The sequence below is a fragment of the Podarcis raffonei genome, chromosome 3 (genome assembly GCF_027172205.1).
Source record: "Podarcis raffonei isolate rPodRaf1 chromosome 3, rPodRaf1.pri, whole genome shotgun sequence".
NCBI classification, from domain to species: Eukaryota; Metazoa; Chordata; class Lepidosauria; order Squamata; family Lacertidae; genus Podarcis; species Podarcis raffonei.
In genome coordinates this window covers 52,351,799-52,372,912 of record NC_070604.1, presented here as the reverse complement: position 1 = coordinate 52,372,912, position 21,114 = coordinate 52,351,799, and the positions used below count along the sequence as shown (strand labels likewise).

General features: G+C 42.4%; 1 protein-coding gene across 3 annotated transcripts in view; it reads left to right on the top strand.

The window, feature by feature from the left end:
* SCML4 (Scm polycomb group protein like 4) overlaps positions 1–15,782 on the top strand; it is an 80,118-nt gene extending 64,336 nt beyond the window's left edge. For all 3 annotated transcript variants that reach the window (XM_053381591.1, XM_053381593.1, XM_053381592.1), the window contains 3 exons: positions 2,868–3,134; positions 8,948–9,093; positions 14,842–15,782. In XM_053381591.1, the coding sequence (XP_053237566.1) occupies positions 2,868–3,134; positions 8,948–9,093; positions 14,842–14,967 (539 nt within the window). In that variant the 3' untranslated portion in view covers positions 14,968–15,782. The remainder of the gene's footprint in view (positions 1–2,867; positions 3,135–8,947; positions 9,094–14,841) is intronic.
* The last annotated feature ends 5,332 nt before the right edge of the window (positions 15,783–21,114 follow it).

Here is a 21,114-nt window from a genome sequence, read left to right as displayed (position 1 = left end):
CACCTTGAAGTAATCCTCATTGCACTTGCCTGTGTCAGAGATGCTCATCATACCTGGGTCCCTGTGAGAGACGCCTTCATCTTGTCCTCTTCCAGGAAACCCATAAGTGTGGGGTGGGTACTTGGGAGGAGGAAGTCAATCAAACTTCCTCTCTTGCTGCTTCTGTGGAATGTACAAAATGGCTCAGGATCTATCTCCACGCATCTGGTGAAAGGTCAGAATAAAGATCTTCCTGTAAAACTATTGCTCCAATCCATTTTTTTAATGCACCAGTCTGATAATAACAAGGAGTTTGGGGTTAAAGTTTGTTGGTTTCAGGGAGTTGGAAAGCCATCAGTTTCAACACATTGCATCTCCTAATAAGAATTTGAAGGTGACTTCAGAACTGACACAGATGTTAAATCCGTCTCAACATTATGTAAAAAAAGAAATAAATAAAAGTAGATATTATTTATTGAGGCCATTTTTGGAATACAGCTTTAAGGCTGTTCTAATCTCTTCCAACAATGCCAAGGAAGGCGGTTAGATGAAGCTGACGATTAGATGAGCCAATGGCATAGCTCAAACGAAGGGCAGGGCTGTGTGACCATGAGATCATAGGGCTAGACGGGCCACATCTGGCCATCCCATTATAAGAAAAATATTATAGCACTTTAAAAGGTAGAGGGATGGGGTCGTGGGGTGATTTAAGGATGAAATATTATGAGCAATGGGAAGAGAAAGAGAGGCAAATGTGGACTTGAGGAATATTCATGAGAAATATAGCTGAGACAGCCTAAATCAGGAAATCCTGCAAAAAATAGTGCAAAATACTGTATTTAAAAATGAAAATATAAGTTGTGGGACATTTGCCCTGGTGTATGGTGGTGGAGAAATCCTACACTAAAGATCTGGACATCCAGTTTGTGAGGTGAGAGTCTAACATCTGTATTGCGTCTGCACATAGCTGATCAAATGTGTGTGGTGAAAACTGAGTCTTGGCAGGTTTTCCTCACCTGGCATCTCCTGCCTTGCATACTTGCCCCACTCCTGATGTCCACGTGGGTATTGAGTATTACAGTTACCTAGGAGGCTGCAGGCACAAAACAAATCGTGTGTATACTCAATGGGCATAATCTATGCACTAAAAATTGGAGTACGTGTAGATATTTTAGAGTGTAAAGATATTTATACTTGCGTCCTTCTCAACTCCCAGGTTCAGAAATGGCTAGTGGTTGTTATTTAAAAATGCCAGCTAGGGAACTGGTAAAAGAATGATGATAGGAAGTGAGGAGAAGGCAGAACAAGAACAAGGGCCCTTATTCTAGATGGCAGAGAACTCCATTAAATGCAATTAATGTCTCCCAATTTGCTCATCACTCCCTCTTATATTCTTTTGACATCCACAATGATGATCTATACATGAGAGAGTAGTGTCCCTTTCCACTTATTGGATTCATCATTTTAGGCGAAATATTGACTTCCTCACAATTTTCACAAAATATTTTTCATATTAAATCTCCTTCAGCCTCTAAGGCTTCCTTTTCCATCTCTAATATTTGTGTACTGCTATGTGTTGTTAACAAAACTAATTAAATCTTGTAATACTGTCACAAATACTGTGCTAGCATTTGATTGTGCTGCTAACTTGTTATGAGTCCTGTGGATTGCAACATTGACCTATGCCAATGTGGGTTTAAGGACCAGTTCAGACACTAACTATCTGAATTTAATAAACAATTATAAGTTAGGCTGAGAACAAACCTTGTGTTGTTGTGTTCCATTCTTGTTCTCCTCCTCTTCTTATGTGTCCACCTTCAGCCCAGCTTCTATCAGGGTTTATTAAACCACAATTCCCCATTATGTACAAGCATAGAAACTCTTTTTTACAAACCAGAATATGAAACTAGGATCAGATTGTGGAGAGTAAGCATTGATTAAACCATAGTTTTCCAGTTCAGATGTAATAGGAAACAAGGACTTAACAAAACCCGGAATCACTCTCTCATGGTATTCAACAGAAGGGAAATGATGTGAGGCAAGGAGCACATGGACACAAACTTGAATGGAAAATAGCCAATAGAGAACACCCAGAGAAACACCAGACTTGTTCTTAAAATCATGGTCTCGATTTAAAAAACAAATAAACCACATGCATTATATGTAACATTTTGAGAGGAAAGCAATCAGGTTTTGTTTTGTTTTTTAAAAAAATCAATTAGCTACATGTACTATTCTTCTTCTTTTTATTTACACCTTCATGTTGTAAGTACAAGTAAATAGTGGACTTGATGGCCGGTTAACTCCCTGTCTTCTCAAATTGTACTATTTGGCCTGGAGTGTTTTATTAAATATCTGGCCCTCCAGGTTTTGATGAACTACAACTCCCATCAGCCTTTTGCCTATGGATGATGGGAATAGTAGTTTGGAAACATCTGGAGGACTCCAGGTTAGCTTTCCCTGCATTAAGCAAATAAGCCTTGTGCTCAAGCCTCACCCCAACACCCTGAATCCTTTTGGCCTATATATAAGCATCTTTAAAATCATATACTTTCTGTAACTTCATAAAATCATTCTGAAGCAAACCAAGCACTGTAGTCAACCAAAGCCTCGAGTGAAGTTGACTTAAATATATTATTAATTTCAGAACTAGAAAGTCACAATCCCATAAATTAATTCAAATCCATTTCCTATTATAAATCCTCATTGATAAATTAAATCCCACATACTGCAGTTTCTTCTAATTCTGTTCACACTTTAGTTTGCTAATGGGTTTTAGCTGCCTGTCTGCTATTTAAGACTGAGTGAAAATAGAAAAAAATAATTTCACTTTGGTAGAAAATCAATGATGTTATTTCATTAACCCCTGATCCTTTCTTTTCGAACAGAAACAGTCATACCTGAAGACTACCTGGTTGATCCAGTGAACACAAAGCATTACAGCGTAGACCCCTCTGATTCTGCCTTTAATTGTATGGGATCCGTGTACTCTATGAGGCAGAGTTCTGGTGATGGGCGTCACGGTGGAGGGTCATCTTCCTCTTGCAGTCATCGCTCTGGCCAGATGGCCTCTGGAGGACCATCAGCTGCAGCTCTGAGGCATCAGACATCAAGCCCAACCAGAAATGGAACCTACATGGAAGGAAACAGAAGTGGTAACATCTTACATTCAATTTTTATCCAATGATGTGTTGAGTTCCTTTGCTACCTGTGAAGTTGAATACTGTGAAGTTTCTATTCTTCCTTAAAGACCAACTCTTGTCATGATGATATAATTTTATGAGCCAGGCCACTCACAACCAAGTGCAGCTCAGCAGCCTTGTATAGTCTGACCCTGAAATGGAAGTCTTTGTCCACAATACTGATGGGCTGTATTGTCACTGACGCATCACAAGTTGTGTGGGCCTGATATAAGCATATAAGTTACAATAAAAAGCAGTTTCTTTTTATTTCTTACTGTTTATGTTAAGAAGAAGAGAAACATTTGAAATATGTATTCCAAAAGGCTCAAACCTTGGGATTAAAATAGTTTACTAACCTGTTTATGAATAATTACATGAACATTTATTTTTGCAAGCCAGGAAAAGAAACTGAATCTTAATTCGTGCCAGACTCTAACAGAACCCAAGATTACTCCAGTTACAATATGTGTTTTTTTTAAAAAATGAAATTACATACCGTTTTTTCTAGGTTTTGAAAATCTTTCCATTTATTTAGAATTTTTCAAAAACAATTCCTTGGTTTTATTAAAGGTAAAGGTAAAGGTACCCCTGCCCGTACGGGCCAGTCTTGACAGAGTCTAGGGTTGTGCGCTCATCTCACCGGGAGCCAGCGCTGTCCGCAGACACTTCCGGGTCACGTGGCCAGCGTGACAAAGCTGCTCCGGCAAACCGGCATCAGAGCAGCACACGGAACGCCGTTTACCTTCCCGCTATAAAGCGGTACCTATTTATCTACTTGCACTTAGGGGTGCTTTCGAACTGCTAGGTGGGCAGGAGCTGGGACCGAACGACGGGAGCTCACCCCGCTGCGGGGATTCGAACCGCCGACCATGCGATCGGCAAGTCCTAGGCGCTGAGATTTTACCCACAGCGCCACCCACGTCCCTTTATTAAATGAGCCTGTGGTAATTCCCTTGCTGCACTTGGATACAATAATTCTGTTCATGGTCTGACCAGTAGCGATCTTTGTTGAAACAAAAAAAACAACAAAAACTTTATTCATTTCTAATTTGTCAAATGTCACATATATATTTTTACATTTTAAAGAAAGATTTGCCCAAGTAACCTGGTATCTTGACCATTTTAAAGTAATGAATTTCTTTCCCTATCTAATTTATTAGTGGGCCTAATAGAACCCTTAATATTTCTAATCTGTTTGAGGTACTGTTTGAGGTACTTTCCTCCTCAGCCTGTTGCTTGACTGTAGCTTATTGTGGCCTTTTGTTGTCTCACACCACATTTGGTTATTTTCTTTGCTTCAGAAATAATTCTCATTAAACTTCTATTTTATTGAGTCTTCATTTATTTCCTTTTCCCCCTGTTTGAGTTCAGTGTGGCTAGTGTGACCCAGAGAAATCTAAATTCAAGTCTGAGTTCATATTTGGAGCCACTGGGTGGCCTGAGTGACTGAGATTCAGGACGGAGCCATATTTCCCACTTGTCTCACCACTTTCTTCCAAGAAAATCAGCTGTTTACCAATGAATCAGAACAAATATCAATGTTCGTTTTTATGCAGATTGACATTTGTTCTGATTCAGCGATAAACAATGGGTTTTCCTGGGGAAACTGGTGAGACAAACGTAAAACCACTTAAGATAAACATGAGTGTGGTCAAGCCCTCTGTCTGTTTAGGTGACCAGTCCTGTTACATTGTGTTTTACCTAAATCTAAAGGCAGTTCCAGATACCACCAGACAGTTCCAGTGAACTGTTTTCTTTTATTGGGAAGATATATGTATATATAATCAAATGATTCTGTTTTATCTGCCGCATCTGTCACTGTTTTTATTACATTGTATTTTTGGAATGCTGTTGCATTTATTGTTTGTTTTAATTGTTGGCTGCTTCCCTGAGTGCTGCATAAACACTAGAAGGTGGGATATAAATCTTTCTAAAAATAAGTACAAATAAAATAAAATAGGTTGATTATCCCTCTGAGCTGCGTCACGAGTTTTTAAGTGCAGTTCATTTACATATTTTCTTGCCACCTGCCAAAGCCAGGAAATTGGATTTTACCTAAATTATGATCTTTAAGGATAATTATTGATACCGAAGACTCCTCTCTCTTTGTAATCTGAGCATTCTTTATCATCTTGATTAATTCTGATGACACAATGCCCTAGGATACCTTTGACATGAGAGAGATGAGATCGTTATTAATGTATTTAATCCCTGGTGTGAATAAATTTCAGATGCATTAACGCAGGATTTATATACAGGTAGGGCTCCTCCAACAAAGCATGCAAGACCTGAGGAGTCAAGCAATTTTGCAACAGCTTTGTTGACTACCAAATAGCTTCTGAGCCCAATTCAAAGTGCTGGCTTTAATTTATTAAGTCCCTTATGTAATGTGTGGGTCTAATGTATCTGACATAGTGTGTCTCCTCAGGATTGGCTGGGAAGGCCCTGCTTAAAGTCCCATTTTTGCATGAAGTACCATCCAGTACGGAATGTCGTAGGTACTTCTTTGCGTTGGCTCTGATACCTGAGGATCACTATCAAAGTACTGCTATAACAGCCCCCTACACAAATCACAGTGATTGCTCAATAAAGACAATAGAGTCTAACTTATGTGCAAGAAAAACCAAGAATGCTCAATAAACAGGCTGAAGACCAAGCGTGTTCAGATGCTTCCATGGTCCTCCTGAATTCAGGCTCCCCAGTCTCTTTGAGCCTCTTAGCTCCTCTTTTCCAAAACCAGGGATGGGCAGAAGTTTGATCTGGATCTATTGGTTGATCTCTGGGTAGTTTGTAGTAGATGAGCAAGGATCTCTGATTCCCCATAGTTTAACAACAGTGGCATTCAAATTACTCACACCTCAATTAGATTGCCAAAGTAAAGGAAGCTGGGGGTAATGGATTTGTGTGTGGGAGGACCATGAACTTGGCTCAGTTCTGATACTCAGAACAGATCCCTGTGTTTAAAAGCAGTTCAGAGGCATCGTGTTCTTTTAATTCTAGGTGGATGCCTTTTGCACTGATTCAACTCAGTGGATCCTGTGGTTCTAGTAAAACACAAAGGGAATCTCCCAAGCCTGAAATCTGCCCACCTCTGTCTTAAACCACTCTGCAATTTAAGTGTTCCATGCCACTGACATCCTCAATCTTGCTGTCCCAATTTATCCTAAAGATGTCTGTCAGACATCTACATATGAGGGAGCACTGATATTGGGTGCTTCACTGCATCTGATAAGCCACATACCACATATTCTGATCTCTTGTGCTCTTTATAGTCCATCTAGCAGACCAAAGAAAGTGCAGAGCTACTATAAGATGTTGACGCAGCAGAAGGCCTTGCAGTGGTGGCATCTTTCCCCTGCTCCATTCCTGTTACTACTTCCTGCATTTTCAAGTGCATGCCAAGACACCAAACTGGGAAGCTCCTCCTGTGCAAATGGCTTTTGCTGTTTTCAGCAGCTTCTTAATGACACTATAGCAAGGAGTGATAGAGCAACCAGTGTCAAATCAAGGCTAACTTCATTTCACATTGTGCCGCCTCTTCTAAGCTCATTTGCCTTTGCTTCTCCATGTGTGCACACTCACTTTAATACACACACCAGTGATATAGCTAAAAGCCAAACAGGCTCTGTTTGTTCAGCCATAATGCAGCACTGCCAAGGAGAGAGAGGAGCAAATAAAGGGGGCTAAGTTTGGGAAGGAAACGGCACAGAGATAGCGACTGAGATTTATAATTCTGCAGAGACTAAAGAATAAAAAACATAAATGCACTTTCATCCCAGTGTGCTTTATTGCCTTGATTTAATGTTGAAAGGAGCTGATGTGACCTTAAATCATCTCAGCCTTGATGCCATTAAGAAGTCACATGCGCAACGTTTATCTTTGTGCAATTTTAGTAGCTCTCCAAATAGGTGTTCTTTGGGGACACTGCTTCATAAAAGCTGGTGATTAGGAGGATACTGAGCAGGAAGATATTCTGATCCTGTGGAAAGTGTTAGGGCTGCCCCACATGCAATATGCGTTTTTGCTACACTGAGCAAATGCAAATTTACAGGTGGGCTCTTCGGTCAGTGGTAGAGCATCTGCTTTGCCTATAGATGTTCCCAGGTTCAATCCTGGACATTTCCAGGGAGAGCTGGGAGAACACCCCCCCAACACACACACACACACACACACACACACACCTGAAACCCAAGAAAGAGCCGCTGCCAGTCAATGAAAACAATCTTCTGCTAGATGGACCAATGGTCAGACTCGCTACAAGGCAGCTTCCTGTATTCTTAAAAGTAGGGCAAGTGTGCATGCAGGTATGGGACTGTAGGGGAAAGTGTCCACACATTGTGCATAGAGAACAGGGAAAGTGCCTCCTTTCCCCTGATGACATGGACCTAGACATTGCCAGGTGCTCCAGCTTCCAGGCCTACTTAATCAGTCCACCCCATGTCCTTTCATGTTTAGGCCTTGGTGGTGGTTCTGTACCCTCCTGTAAAGTAGGTCTTCTGTGAAGCAGCCCTCAGTCTAAGGCTTACAGAGGAGACATTTGCCAAAGCCCTGCTTTGTCCCTGCCTACCTTTTCTTTTGTTCCATTAGCAGCTTCACGTTTTTAATTCCAGATGGGAAGATGGTGCTTACTTGAGCCACTATCTCTGCTGCCTGTGGTTATGATAGCAGCGGTTGTTCCCTTCAGACTGTGGCAGCTGGCATATTTTCTCTCTCCCAGCAGGAAAGTGAGTCCTTTGCATTTTTATAACCCAGGGTTAACCATCATGCCTTCTGCCGAGCAATCAAATCCAAAATGTCCAAACTTCTCTCTGCTTTCTCACTTCTTAGGCCAGCCTTTCCCAAGCAGATGCCCTTCTCTCTGTGTGTGGCTGATGTTGTTTTTTACTATAACTCTCATCAGGCTGACTGACCTGATTGAAGTTGTAGTCCAAAATATCTAGATAGTACAGTGGTACCTCAGGTTACAAACACCTCGGGTTACAGATACTTCGGGTTACAGACTCCGCCAACCCGGAAGTAGTACCTCAGGTTAAGAACCTTACCTCAGGATGAGAACAGAAATCGTGAGCTGGTGGTGCGGCGGCAGCAGGAGGCCCCCATTAGCTAAAGTGGTACCTCAGGTTAAGAACGGTTTCAGGTTAAGAACGGACCTCCAGAACAAATTAAGTTCTTAACCAGAGGTACCACTGTATCAGGCTGGGAAGGCTGCCTTAGCTTGCTTCCATACAAGGCTCAGATACCAGGTGGCTGTCTTATGCACGTTGGGAGTAAGTCCCATTGGACTTAATAGGAAGACTTAATTCCAAGTTAACCTAAATAGGAATGGTCAATAGCATGGAAAAACCAGTAGTTTGACCTAATTTAAAGGTTACTGCACTTTGCTTGGATGCCAAAGAGATGCACTTTGTAATGATGGCTCTTTCCCCACACCCTACCAGGAGAAGCCCATTCAAAGATGTCATGTATGGATCTCCCTGAGCTCTTCCTGGGTCTGCTTCTTGCAGCATAAGAAATCCTCTCTGTGGATGCACTTTGACAGTCACATACTCCTTTCCTGGCATTCACTGCTCCCTTCATGTGAACAGTTCAAGGATTAGCAGACACGAACGGCACAAAGTACATTTATGAAACTTACTAGCCATGCAAATGCAGCCCAGGTTATTTGTATTACAAATACGCTGGTTTTGCAAGTAATGACTGCCATGCTACTGCTGAAGAAACAAGTTAATTGGTGTTTATTTGTAATCTGCCGGGTTCTTTCGTTTGCTTCTTTTCACCTCAAATAGCCTCAAGTCCTTCACCAGAAAGGCAAGATGCAGCTCGGCCCATAAGCAAGAATCCTTTGACCTGGACCGTTGATGATGTGGTTTGGTTTGTAAAGGATGCCGACCCTCACGCTTTGGGACCCCACGTGGAGCTCTTCAGAAAACACGTATGTAGGAACTTGTCTGTGATGGAATTACATTATCCAGGACTAATGTTCAAGTGAATAAACACGATTTGCACAAAGCCAATGAAGCCCACCAGAACATTGTGTGCTACTTACCTGGGACTGTGAAAACGGGATTGTGAATTGCTTGACTGACACGCTACCATATGTGGACAATGGCCAATTTGGCTTCCTGAGACACATCTTGCACAGGCTAGTAATAAACTAAAGAAACAGTTTGCACATCACAATTAATGGTTTGCTCCTCTTTTGCTTCCCGCCTTCTCCAGCATGACTGAGAGCAGTGCTGGATTTACGTATAAGCTAAACAAGTTATATCTTAGGGCCCCACTCTCTTGGGGGCCGCCCAAAAAATTAAAGAAAAAAAATCTGGATGTACATTTCCAAAATATAAGATAAAAAAACAAATAAAATAAAACCTACATACAGTGTATGCTTCTTCTTAATTGTATTTCAGTTCAACAATTACTTTGATAAAAGACAAATTTTGTTATGTGCAAATGGCTTTAGATACCTATTAGGTCCATAAATTACCATATAGCACAGGCTTCTTCAACCTCGGCCCTCCAGATGTTTTGAGACTACAATTCCCATCATCCCTGACCACTGGTCCTGCTAGCTAGGGATCATGGGGGTTGTAGGCCAAAACATCTGGAGGGCCGAGGTTGAGGAAGCCTGATATAGCATATATTCAACACAAAAAACAGCGACAATTTGTTGTTGACAAAGGACAGCTGGAGATATAAAGGGCCCCATTACCTTCAGCAGCTTAGGGCCTCATCAAACCTAAATCCAGCCCTAACAGAGAGCAACAATGATCTATCCAAACCAATGATCGTGGTTAGTTTCCCTCCCCCTAAAAATCCTATAATTGGTCAGCCAAGAACAAATCTTGCCTTGAGGTTTGTTTGGAATGAAAAGCATCCCAACCAGGAATCATGGTTTAGCCCTAAGCCAGGGATCATGCTTTGTTGCACTCACTAATGCTAGGAAAATTGTTACGTGATACATGAGATGTGTTGCCTGGTACTTAAATGACTTGGAGCACAGGTCCATGGCACACAACCTTAAAATTTCCATATGCTAATTTATGAGCAGAGATGCCTCTGGGTGGGCAGGGTCTCATTTGCACTGTGCATTGCAGTGTGTCCAGCTGCCTTGTAAGCAATGTTTTAAAAATGTTTTTTAAAGACACAAAATGTCAAGAAACCTGGGACTGAGGCCACCTAGGTCACTTCCTGACAGTGACCTTCCCAGGAAGATAGGTGTACAGACACTTCTTACTATTTATGTACTGATTAAAATATTTGTATACCACTGTACCATTAAAAACATAGCAAAGGGGTTTACAACAATAAAACCATGCCATAAAAACCACAGAAGGTTAAATACAGGCATCAACAAACCATTGTGAAAGGATGTATTCTTACCGTAATTACCTGCCCTAGTCTGAGTGGAATAGAAAAGCTTTCAGCAGACATGGAGATGGCTGCTGGCTTAGAAGCCTTTGAAAGGGGGTTGGGTGCATCCTTGATGATCGATTTAACAATGGCTATTAAGCCACGGTAGCTAAAGAGAACCTCAAGGTTCCATGGCCACTGAATTCCAGTTGCAACAAGAGTATCTAGGCTCCTTTTGTGGACTTCCTTAGGAATATATCATTGGCTACTTCGGGAAATACAGTGTCGGACATTTGGATCTGTGATCTGACCCAGGAAGCTTCTTATGTTCTCAGCTCAGTAGCCGACAACTTAGCATTCTGTGCAATGCTGCAGTCCTTGATAATGGTGATGTGGTTTAAACATAATATGGGCTCTAAATTTTCCATATCAAAGCACCCACTAACCTGCTGCTTATATCCAGTCAGCTTCACAGAGATATATACAAGAGGTCTGATGCTTGATTAAGGCCATCACCCAATCCTGCTCAATTATGCCTTTGAATAACCCATTTCCCTGAAATTGTTTAACCTTCATTTCTAAACTGGATTAGCATGAAGACCCCAGAGGTGAGAGACAAGTGATTACTCCTTTAACCTTAGCCATGTCTTCCTGTGAGTTAAATGATTCTAAGGAGCAGGTGCATAATTTAGTCGGAAGCCTTGAATGCTGCTGACATTCCCAACCAGCACCTGAAATCCTTGCTTTTGCAGCTGATGACAAGCGCAGGATTGCAGAATGAGGTGGTGATGACCTTTGCTAGTTTAACTTCCCGGTGCTTTTCATACTAAGACTGAAACAGCTTGCCTTGAGAGAGACCAACAACATGTTTAATGTCTGCAAGGAATCCTAGTTCATGTCAGTAGAAAAGCTTATGAGTAAATAGTGGCTCATTCCTCCAGGATGGCCAGATGTAAAAGAAGGCGACTGGAACTTGCCCAAATTGTAGTTGTGATTTCTTGGCTAGCCAGCTCCCCTCTTGGCATTTCTGAGGAGGGTGCAGAAGAATTTCAGGAGAGATTGGACCTAGAAAGGAGCGTGAATGAATGTGAAGGGAAGCAATGTGGGATACAGATTAAGAATAAGGAGAACTAGCCACCAGGAATGCCAGCCCAAGATGAGTGAGCAAAGTAATGCAATGGGCTGCTCTGATCTGTAACTGGAAAAATGAGTATTGAAGGGAGAGTAAAGCTTTTGAGTTGAGGCCAATTAAACTTGCTCTTTCGGAATTATATCCTGACTCTTCCAATGATGGATATTATCACTGAAAGCGCATATTGTTTCATAGACCTGATATGTCTTGGTATTGATTATTCAGCTTTCTTCCAATTAGCTTACCTCCCTTTACAGTATTTCTTGAATAGTGATTTTACTGCCAGGCAAAGTCCATCTTTTTTGCTTCTTTGAAAACAGTAGCAACAAAAAGAAAGGATTTTTCATTACCAAGCGCAGTGTTGTATGCCAAGGCATCACGCTGAAGCCAAGCCTCCAGATTTAGCATCCGTTTGCATTGGTCAGTGGGCTTATCATAGTGTTCAGCACTAAGCCTGAAATATTAAGCTTGACAGTCAGTGTTCACAGGATTAGATCTTAATAAAGCAGCATGAAATACTTCCAGATGCTGTATACTTTTGCAGCCTTCCAGCAGACTGCGAGAAGCTAGTCTAGGTCATAAGCCTTAGCAGCTATAAACCACAGCAGAAATTATTACTACAGATCAGATCTATAATTGAACCAGGCCTATGACAGAGGAGTCACAGCAGGTCGTTAAATGTCATGCTGTTTCTGTTTCACAAGGTGCTTCCTAACCCCAAAATTCTGGATTGGGAGCATTTTACACAGCCAGATTTAGAACTACAACTTCCTCTAGCTTTTGTAGGTTTAGATATATACCTAAATGCAAAACACATGTGTTCTCCCTTCAAGAGTAGGGTTACCAGATCTCCAGGACTGACCTGAAGTCTCCAGGTTTGCCTGCTCCCTCAAGGGGGCGGGTGGAGGGCTTGAATCTCCAGATGGATAAGCGTCTTTTTTAATAATAATAATAATAATAATAATAATAATAATAATAATAATAATTTTTAAAGAAGGCTAGGCTGTAGCTTGCAAACTTCAGCCCAGCAGGAGGAAAGGCACTATTGGTGGGGTTTGGTGGAGTCTGTCTTCTTCTGCTCCCCTCTTCCAATTAACCTCCATTTCCAGGGCCCAACCAGGGGATGGTCTTTGGCCTCAGATTCAGGCTGTGAAATTGCAGGGTCCAGGTGCTCCTGACGTGGCAACCTATTCATGAGAGAATTGTACATAAATGTATTTTGGGTCACACATTCCTTTAAAATATGTGGTTCTCTGTAAAATACAAGAACCCTCCCCTCCGCCCTGCTTGAGTCCCAGGATCTCTAGAAGTACATTTAAGTTGGGAAAAGGGAGTTTTTCTTTTCCGTGCCTGTGCCAAGCTCTGGAGCTCCTTCTTACAAGTGGCTTGGTTTTCCCTTTCTTTGTTGGCCTTCCATCGGGTGATTAGAAACACTATGAGTAGTTGCCTCATCACAAAATTGTGTCATCATTCTACTTCACAAGTACCGTATTTTTCGCTCCATAAGACACACTTTTTTCCTCCTAAAAAGTAAGGGGAAATGTGAGTGCGTCTTATGGAGCAAATGACACTGCGCAGAGAGGTAGAGCTGCGCAGCGCCTGTCCTGCGAAGCTGGAGGAGGAACAAAAAGGGAGCAAAAAGCAGCCAGGAATTCCATGCAGGTGACTGAGCAGGATCCCAAAGAAGGGATCTCTTGGTCCTGTCACACACAGACACAAACCCCGCTCTGCCTGTCCACTTGGTCAAAAGTGCTTTTCTTTCATTGTGTTTAACTAGGCTGCTATTATCCTGGATTTTTATGCTGGCTGTGGAGGAGAGGGCTTCCTTTCTTCTGCCATCAGCATGGAAATGCAGGCTACTAACCTTTTATTTAGTAAAACAAACAAAAAAAAACCAAAAAAACCCCCAAAGGCTAGTAACTTATGTGGGCTTCATTAGAAAGCTTTACTAGAACCTGTCTGTTAGGTTAAAATTGTTAATGGTTCCTGGCCTTTTTTAATAGGTTGTTCTTATCGCTTTACAGCTGTTCTCATGTTTTACTACTGCTATTAATGTTTTGCCTTTGTTTTATAATTGTTAAAATAGTTCTAATTCATTGTTGCTAGCCTCCTTAAGCTCAGCTGAGGAAAGCTGTGTAGAAGCATTTTGAATAAATGTGAGCAGCAATCAGGAAATTATTATAATATGTACTCAATGGTGCATCTCTCATACTTTTTCTATAGTTGGGTGTTAATTCCTGAGTTCAAAATAGCCTGTCATTAAGAAATACATGGATTTCTTACTTAATGCGGGCACATGGATGTTTTGAATCCTGATATGTGCACCCGTGTACTATTTGTTGTTGTCTTCATTTTTATAGCTTCATCAATATAATTGACACTATGCAGCATACAGAATAACAAAAGTACAAAAAGCTGCATTAACATCATTCCTAAGAATTACATAAGCATTTGATGGCTCATTGGTGAAGAGCCAACTGGTGATTTTTTTTAGAACAAACTCATATGGTGACTTATTTCCAGGTTCTCTCTCTCTCTCTCTCTGTGTGTGTGTGTGTGTGTGTGTGTGTGTGTGTGTGTGCTGACTGGGATGGTGGGAGTTGTAGTCCAAATCATCTGAAGGGTACCAGGTTGGGGAAGATGGCTGTAGTCAACCTGCATCAACAGTGATGTGCATGCAGTCATTGAAATGGCCCTAAGTGATATTAATTCATACAAACCAAAGACAGCCAGGTTGATCTACAAGGTGGGGGGGGGGGCTCCAAAATCCATAGTTGGGCTGTGCTTTTATTAGAACCACTCAAAATGTCACCAAATACTGACCAAGTCATGAATAAGAGTTCTGATATACTACTAGGCAAGGACACTTGTGTCGTTTTCTCATCCCAATGTTGTGGAAATTAACTTTAGACTTACAGTATTTAAAGAACAGATAAAGTTAGGAGAATACAAATTCCCCGTACTTCAGTTGGATAGATGCCAGGTGGAACGTTCAGGATTTTGAGGGCCGCAGTTCACCTGATTTCTCCAAATTTTCAAAGAAATCTTAAATTACCTAAATTTCAAGCAACTCAACACCATCCAAGCTGCTGCTGGCCATTCCTTTTGAGCTCATTGGGATAGTAGCTTTTCCCCCATTCAATACAGGTCAAAATCACATCACGTTTTTGATTCCTTCCTCATTTCTTTTTAAACTAGGAGATTGACGGCAATGCTTTGTTGCTACTGAAAAGCGACATGATCATGAAATATTTGGGCCTGAAGCTGGGACCGGCACTGAAACTCTGTTACCACATCGATAAACTGAAGCAAGCCAAGTTCTGACATTTCCTAAAAACACCAAACAATCCCAATGTAACTTGAGAAAGTAGGAGAAAGGTAATGTGTTGCCTTACAGAAATCTATCCATTTTGCCAGCTGTCTCCCCCTCTTTTTGTACTGAGAACTTTCTACAAGTGTACATCTTCACATTTTTTAAATCCAATGCAGAGGGTGGTGGGGAGCGGAATCTGTTTTGCTGGTTTGTGTTAATAATTTTCCAAAAAAGAATATAATGACAATTATTTTGTATTATTCATATGGTTATTATTGTTAATATTATTGTTGTTGTCCTGTTTTTATATCACATATGGAAAATCAGACACAAAAAGACCATTCAAGCTGGATGCAGAAGAAAGGTCACTGCCAAACAACTCAAGTCAACTGGTTGGTTGCAAGCTCCATGTTGCTTGACTCAGTGCCTCAATGTGGCATCACTGGAACAAAGGGGCTCACAGGTTTTGGCTTGGCTTAGTAGCTAGCCATTCTTTGCAGTTGTCTCCAATCTTTCCATTCCCACAAAACCCTCTGGGACATGCAGAAGACTTGGGAGAGGGAGCAGGAAGTCACAAGTTGTGCAAAGCTTTGGGATGCACATCAATGTATGCCTCTTCTGAAGCTCAGTGCGACAGAAGAGTCCTTCCCCATGTTCTCTGCAATATGTGGAGAACTCTGGGGAGTGGGAAGCTGCATCAGAGCCACCACTGGTGGCAGCTGTCCTTGGCAACTGCATTTGGGGAGATCTGAGTGTAGCCCATTGTTAATAGCATCCTTCCTTTAGCTCTATGTTACCTGGGTGGCCCTTGTTGCTATTTGGCTAAGCTTATTGCTATTTGGCTAAGTCCCCTGGAGGGACGCAGGTGGCGCTGTGGGTTAAACCACAGAGCCTAGGACTTGCCGATCAGAAGGTTGGCGGTTCGAATCCCCACGACAGGGTGAGCTCCCGTTCCTTGGTCCCTGCTCCTGCCAACCTAGCAGTTCGAAAGCACGTCAAAGTGCAAGTAGATAAATAGGTACCACTCCGGCGGGAAGGTAAACAGCGTTTCCGTGCGCTGCTCTGGTTCGCCAGAAGCAGCTTAGTCATGCTGGCCACATGACCCAGAAGCTGTATGCCGGCTCCCTCGGCAAGATGAGCGCCACAACCCCAGAGTCGGCCATGACTGGACCCAATGGTCAGGGGTCCCTTTACCTTTATACCTCCCCTACATATTTGGGCCACAGAAACAGGTGTATGGTGAGATCAGAGCCAAGAAGCCATTGCTATCTTCAGGGGAAACCGGTCCCATGCCTTACATGCAGTATCTGGAAAACTTGAATTCTTTCAACAGAAATAAGAAATTGGGATTTTTGCAAGCTCAAGTACCTTTTCTCCCCACTAGAGGGACTGGTGCCAATGAACTCCAGTCTTGAGCTGTGATGGTGGCATCGTTGCTTTCTCCAGTAGCAACTTCCCCTTGAGCTATATCTCGCTTTCAATCAATTACAGAATTGCAGCTCTGAATCTAATCAAACATTTCAGGTTTGATGCCACAACAAATAATGAGCCCCATTGCCAGGATTTGAGAGTAAAGAACAGAGATGTAAACAAGAATCATGACCACACCTACTATTTTCTTTATTCCCCCTTTCTTCTTAATTCAGTCCAGTTTGGAAGATCTTTTGTAATGCATTTGGGGGTGGGGGACATGGGAAGCAGAATGCTCTAGGAAGGATTTTTAAAAACAACAACAACAACATTAAATGCTGCATTGTAGATTCACAATGACATTAAATCTAGGCGATGCATAAGGTTTTGCTAGGTTTTTCTTGCAACTGAAGCTGCACTGGCAGAAAATCTGGAAAAAAAATTCCATCGGCATCTTATCCAATTAAAATGAAATGCACAACCTCTGCCAATCCATATAACAATAACAAAAAATTGATATCCTACATCTAACAAAGCCATGGTTGGAGGAAGACAGGCGGCAGATCTTTAAAAGATTTATTGGGGGTAGATGTATATTATCTTTGTTTTCTTTTCTTGTTTCAAATTTTGTATCTAAGTAACTTTCACAAGAAAGTGGTTTTTTGTCATAATCTGGAGAATGTAGTCCTGAACCTTTACATTGTACCGTTCCACTCTTTCTGTGTAGATTAATGTAATACCAGATGTCTTGGAGATTATACAAAGTATTGGTGTACAGTAGTAGAATGAGCTTCACATTCAAATTCATGCACGGTCTTACCCTGACTATAACTATGAAAAGCTTTACACCTTTATGCTGCAATCTATAGGTCCCCTTGGATCTACCTAACTTCCTCCTTGGTGCTAAACAGATTCTCTACAGGAGAAGGAAACAAGAGTGTTTGGAGTGTGCTACAGGCAGAACATTTGGGGGGCAGCATCCACAGACTGCTGCATGTAGATCTATCCTCTGTCAGCACGACTGCTGGATGCATTCCACTCATCCTATAAGTGGAAGGGAGAAATTGCCATGCAGAAACTATTGATCATGTTCTGATCACCTCCTCATTGGGTTAGGGCCATATGCCATTATACCCAGAGCTGAAGCTATTATTGTGAACCCATGTTTGCCAGGTTAAGGTCTCCTGTGTCTGGTCAATTGAACCAGAATACGTGTGTATATGAAGTTATCACAATACAAATGACTGGAAAATTACTAAGGTCAAATTGTAGCGCACGGTATCGAAGGAGGCACATTGGGGCAATTCATTTCAACTGAAAACGCACTAAGTTTCTCCACACAAGCAGGATGTTTGTACAGTTATCTGAAATTGTTGCTTTTAAAGAGCTGAATCGTTTGTTGTAAAACAAAGGTGTTCTGTATCTTGTCTTCTTAAAGCCTGGATGTATATAGAGTTTAATACAGCTGTAATATTGTACTTTGAAAATCCTATGACAATCTTGTCTTCAACATGTTCTTCAATGTAGACCATCTTGCTTGTGGGGGTTTTCTGTTTCTCCTGAAGAACAGCAGGCCGCCTGTGATCTCAAATGCCAGTGCACTTCTTGCCTTCAATGAAGCCCCATGGGTGAAGGACCTATGTGGTCTGCCCTGCCCTCTGCTGCTCTCTGTCGCCACATTTGCAGACACCTTACCCCACCCCAGCACCTGCACATTCAGCCAGTGTGTGGAGAAGCTCCAGGAGTCCACAATTTCATTGCTGCTGGGTGATGGTGGTGCTCCATGCATTCTTTCAAAGTGTTTGTGAGGGGCACAACTCAACCCCGCTTCAGTAATAACCCTAAGTCAATATTCTTACTGCCCACCAACCCTTGGATTTCGAAACGTCTTCCTGTTTTAATTAACTGTAGCTGAAAGGCAAGAGTATCAAGGAGGAATCTTTTACATGGATCAACTACATGCCAACCTGAGACCGTGTCTAGGAAATTCAGAATCCAGGAATTCGCACCCACACCAACAAAACTCAGGTTTGAATACTAGAGCATCTGCTTTGTTAACAACAGGACGGTGCAGCATAAAAAAACATAAATTCCCTTGTGCATCCCACCTAATACTCAATCACACTCACAACCTTAAGGAGAGAATCAATTCTCAGAAGAGCATGAAAGCTATACAGTACTACAAAAGTGAAGCAGGATAGGAGTGAAGCAGGGTAGGAGCATGTCAATTTGGCACGAAGCCCCAGAAGACAGGAAAAAGATTAAAGGTTTACCTACACTTCACCACAAGGATCTCTTGCAGTTATAGATTAGCAGTGATGTAATGTGTGTGTAGAAGTCAGAACCAGAAGCTTGGGCCAGGAATTCCATGCCTAAAGTTCCCATGTGATTTCCAGCTCATGGGGCTCACAAGCTCTGTTGGACAGCTGCTCTAAGCATGACCACAATGAGGGGAAAACCAGGCAATCAAATCCTTTACTTCAGAGCTTCTTGGTCGCATGTCCTGCAGCTGTAAGAAAGATGGAATATAATACATGTATGTAGGAAAAGGTCTGCAGAGTGTGTTTTGTAAGAATTTGTCCTCATAGCAGTATCTGGGAGGAGTAAGGTGAGGTCCTTCTAGAAAAGGGGTGGGCATTTTCTCCTGTAAGAGTAACAATTACTTTCTGAGAATTTGAGATTACAATCATGCCTCAGAAGGGCGTTTTTCTTTTGCTCCATGGGCTGCTGGGGGCTAAGACTCTTGGGGGGGCAGAATAATGTGTTTTGAATGTATGAAATGGGTCTGGCCATAGCATGCAGCTACGTCTCTCTCCCCCCCCCCCCCCCTCTCTCTTTAATTAATTACAACCACAAAAGAGATAAGAGTGATACCAGCATTTCAGCAATAAGCTGGGAGAAGGTTGACCCCTTTCCATCCCAGCCATGACACAAATAGAAAGTGAAACCCACCCCCCTGTGAAGCTGCAAGTTAAGTGGATGTCTAGGGACATCAGATGCTACCTTATACTGAGACAAGATGCATACCCACCATGCATTGAAGGCACATGGCTTGCCCCCCAAAATCCACAGGACTGTCATTTCTTAAGGGTGCTGGGAATTGTGGCTCTGTGGAAGGTCAATCACCACTCCCAGGATTCTTTAGGGCAGTGGTTTTCAACCAGTGTGCTGTGGCACCCCAGGGTGCCTTGAATGGTGGTCAGAGGTGGCCCAGGCAACGCTGGTCTCTGTTCTTTTCCTTCCCTCCTTCTTCTGATGTCCTCTCTGCCTCCAAAAGGCTTGTGCGGCTGTTGTAGCTGCCCTGCCTACAAGCTCCCCAGGCAAATGGTGCCCCTGGGGCTGGCCAGGGGGTGCTGACTGCCAGGAGCTGAGGTGGTCTCGGAGCAAGCAAGCAAGTGGGTGAGGGAGCCCAGTCAGCCAGTCCACCAGCCCTTGCTGTTGGGAATGGACAGACAAGTCCTATGCCCCTGTGGGACAGTGTGAGGAGGCACCTCTCTTTGGGGCAAGGGGGACAGCTCAGAGACCAGAGGCTGCAGCAGTGGATGCTTGGAGGACTCCCAAGGAGAGAGGAGAGGAAAGGAGGCTGAGGGAACACTCCCCAAGGGAGGGTGTTTGAAAAAGGGTGAGAGGCTACCAGCTCTGCAGGCAAGGTTGACATAACTGGGCTCCTGAGCCCCACAGGGATGCCACAGAAAGAGTGTAGTTGGTCAAGGAAGCCATGGACTCAAAAACCTCTGCTTTAGGGGAAGTCATGTGATTTAAATGCAGCCTAAGTCTCTCAGAACATTGGTCTATCTGTCATCATACTGTCCACAAGGACCAGCAGCTGCCCCCCAGGATTTCAGAGAGGACATTCCCAGTCATACCTGGAGATTCTGGGAATTGAAGCTGGGGCCTTGGCATGCAAAGCGCACACCCTACCACAATCTATCTGCTCTGTCTCACACTCTGAGCAGACTTTCAGGAGGGGTTGCAACTGCAGAGGGGAGGGATAAACCGCCTCTCCCTATATGCCGCAATCCCTGGAACAATTCTCCTCTGACTGCAATTAATTTAAGAAAAACAAGATGTAACTACATGTTAAATGTAATATGTAGCTTGACCCTGAGACTTCCATTCATCTGCTCTCTTGGGTGTTAACTAAAGAAACAATCATGAGGCCACGACCTTTTATTATGGATGAATAAATCCTGGATACCCAGCACTGCTGATTTGGTATGATCAGCAGCGCAGAATAAAACAATGCTCCACTCAAATGCACTGAAAGAGTATGGGAAACAAATCCTCCTAATTTGTATGCACAAAAGGGTAGTTGAAATGAGCTAAGAGGCGACTAGTCCATATTTAATTAACTTTGGTATACGGTCTTTCATACTCCTATAAACTATTTACTTTCTTTTTCTATCTGCTTTTCTTCACCCTAACTAACCTGCATGCCGGGTAATGGAAAATAACAACACAAGATATCTGAGTTACAAGGAACGAGCAAAGTTTATAACTGTGTACACAATTTTTTTACACACCTTAATTGCTTTTGTAAAGACATTTAATGGTGCTATTTTTTAATCTCCGGTGAAGGTCTGTGGAACTATAATAGCCAAGATGATATTTGTCCTGCAGAGGGAGGTGGTAAGAAAACAACAGGCCCTTTAATGGATTTTCCTGCAATCAGAATCCACCTTGTTGTATGTTTCGAACTGATAGACATTTAGGAACCAAAAATTCTAGTAGCAATGTAACAATTATCA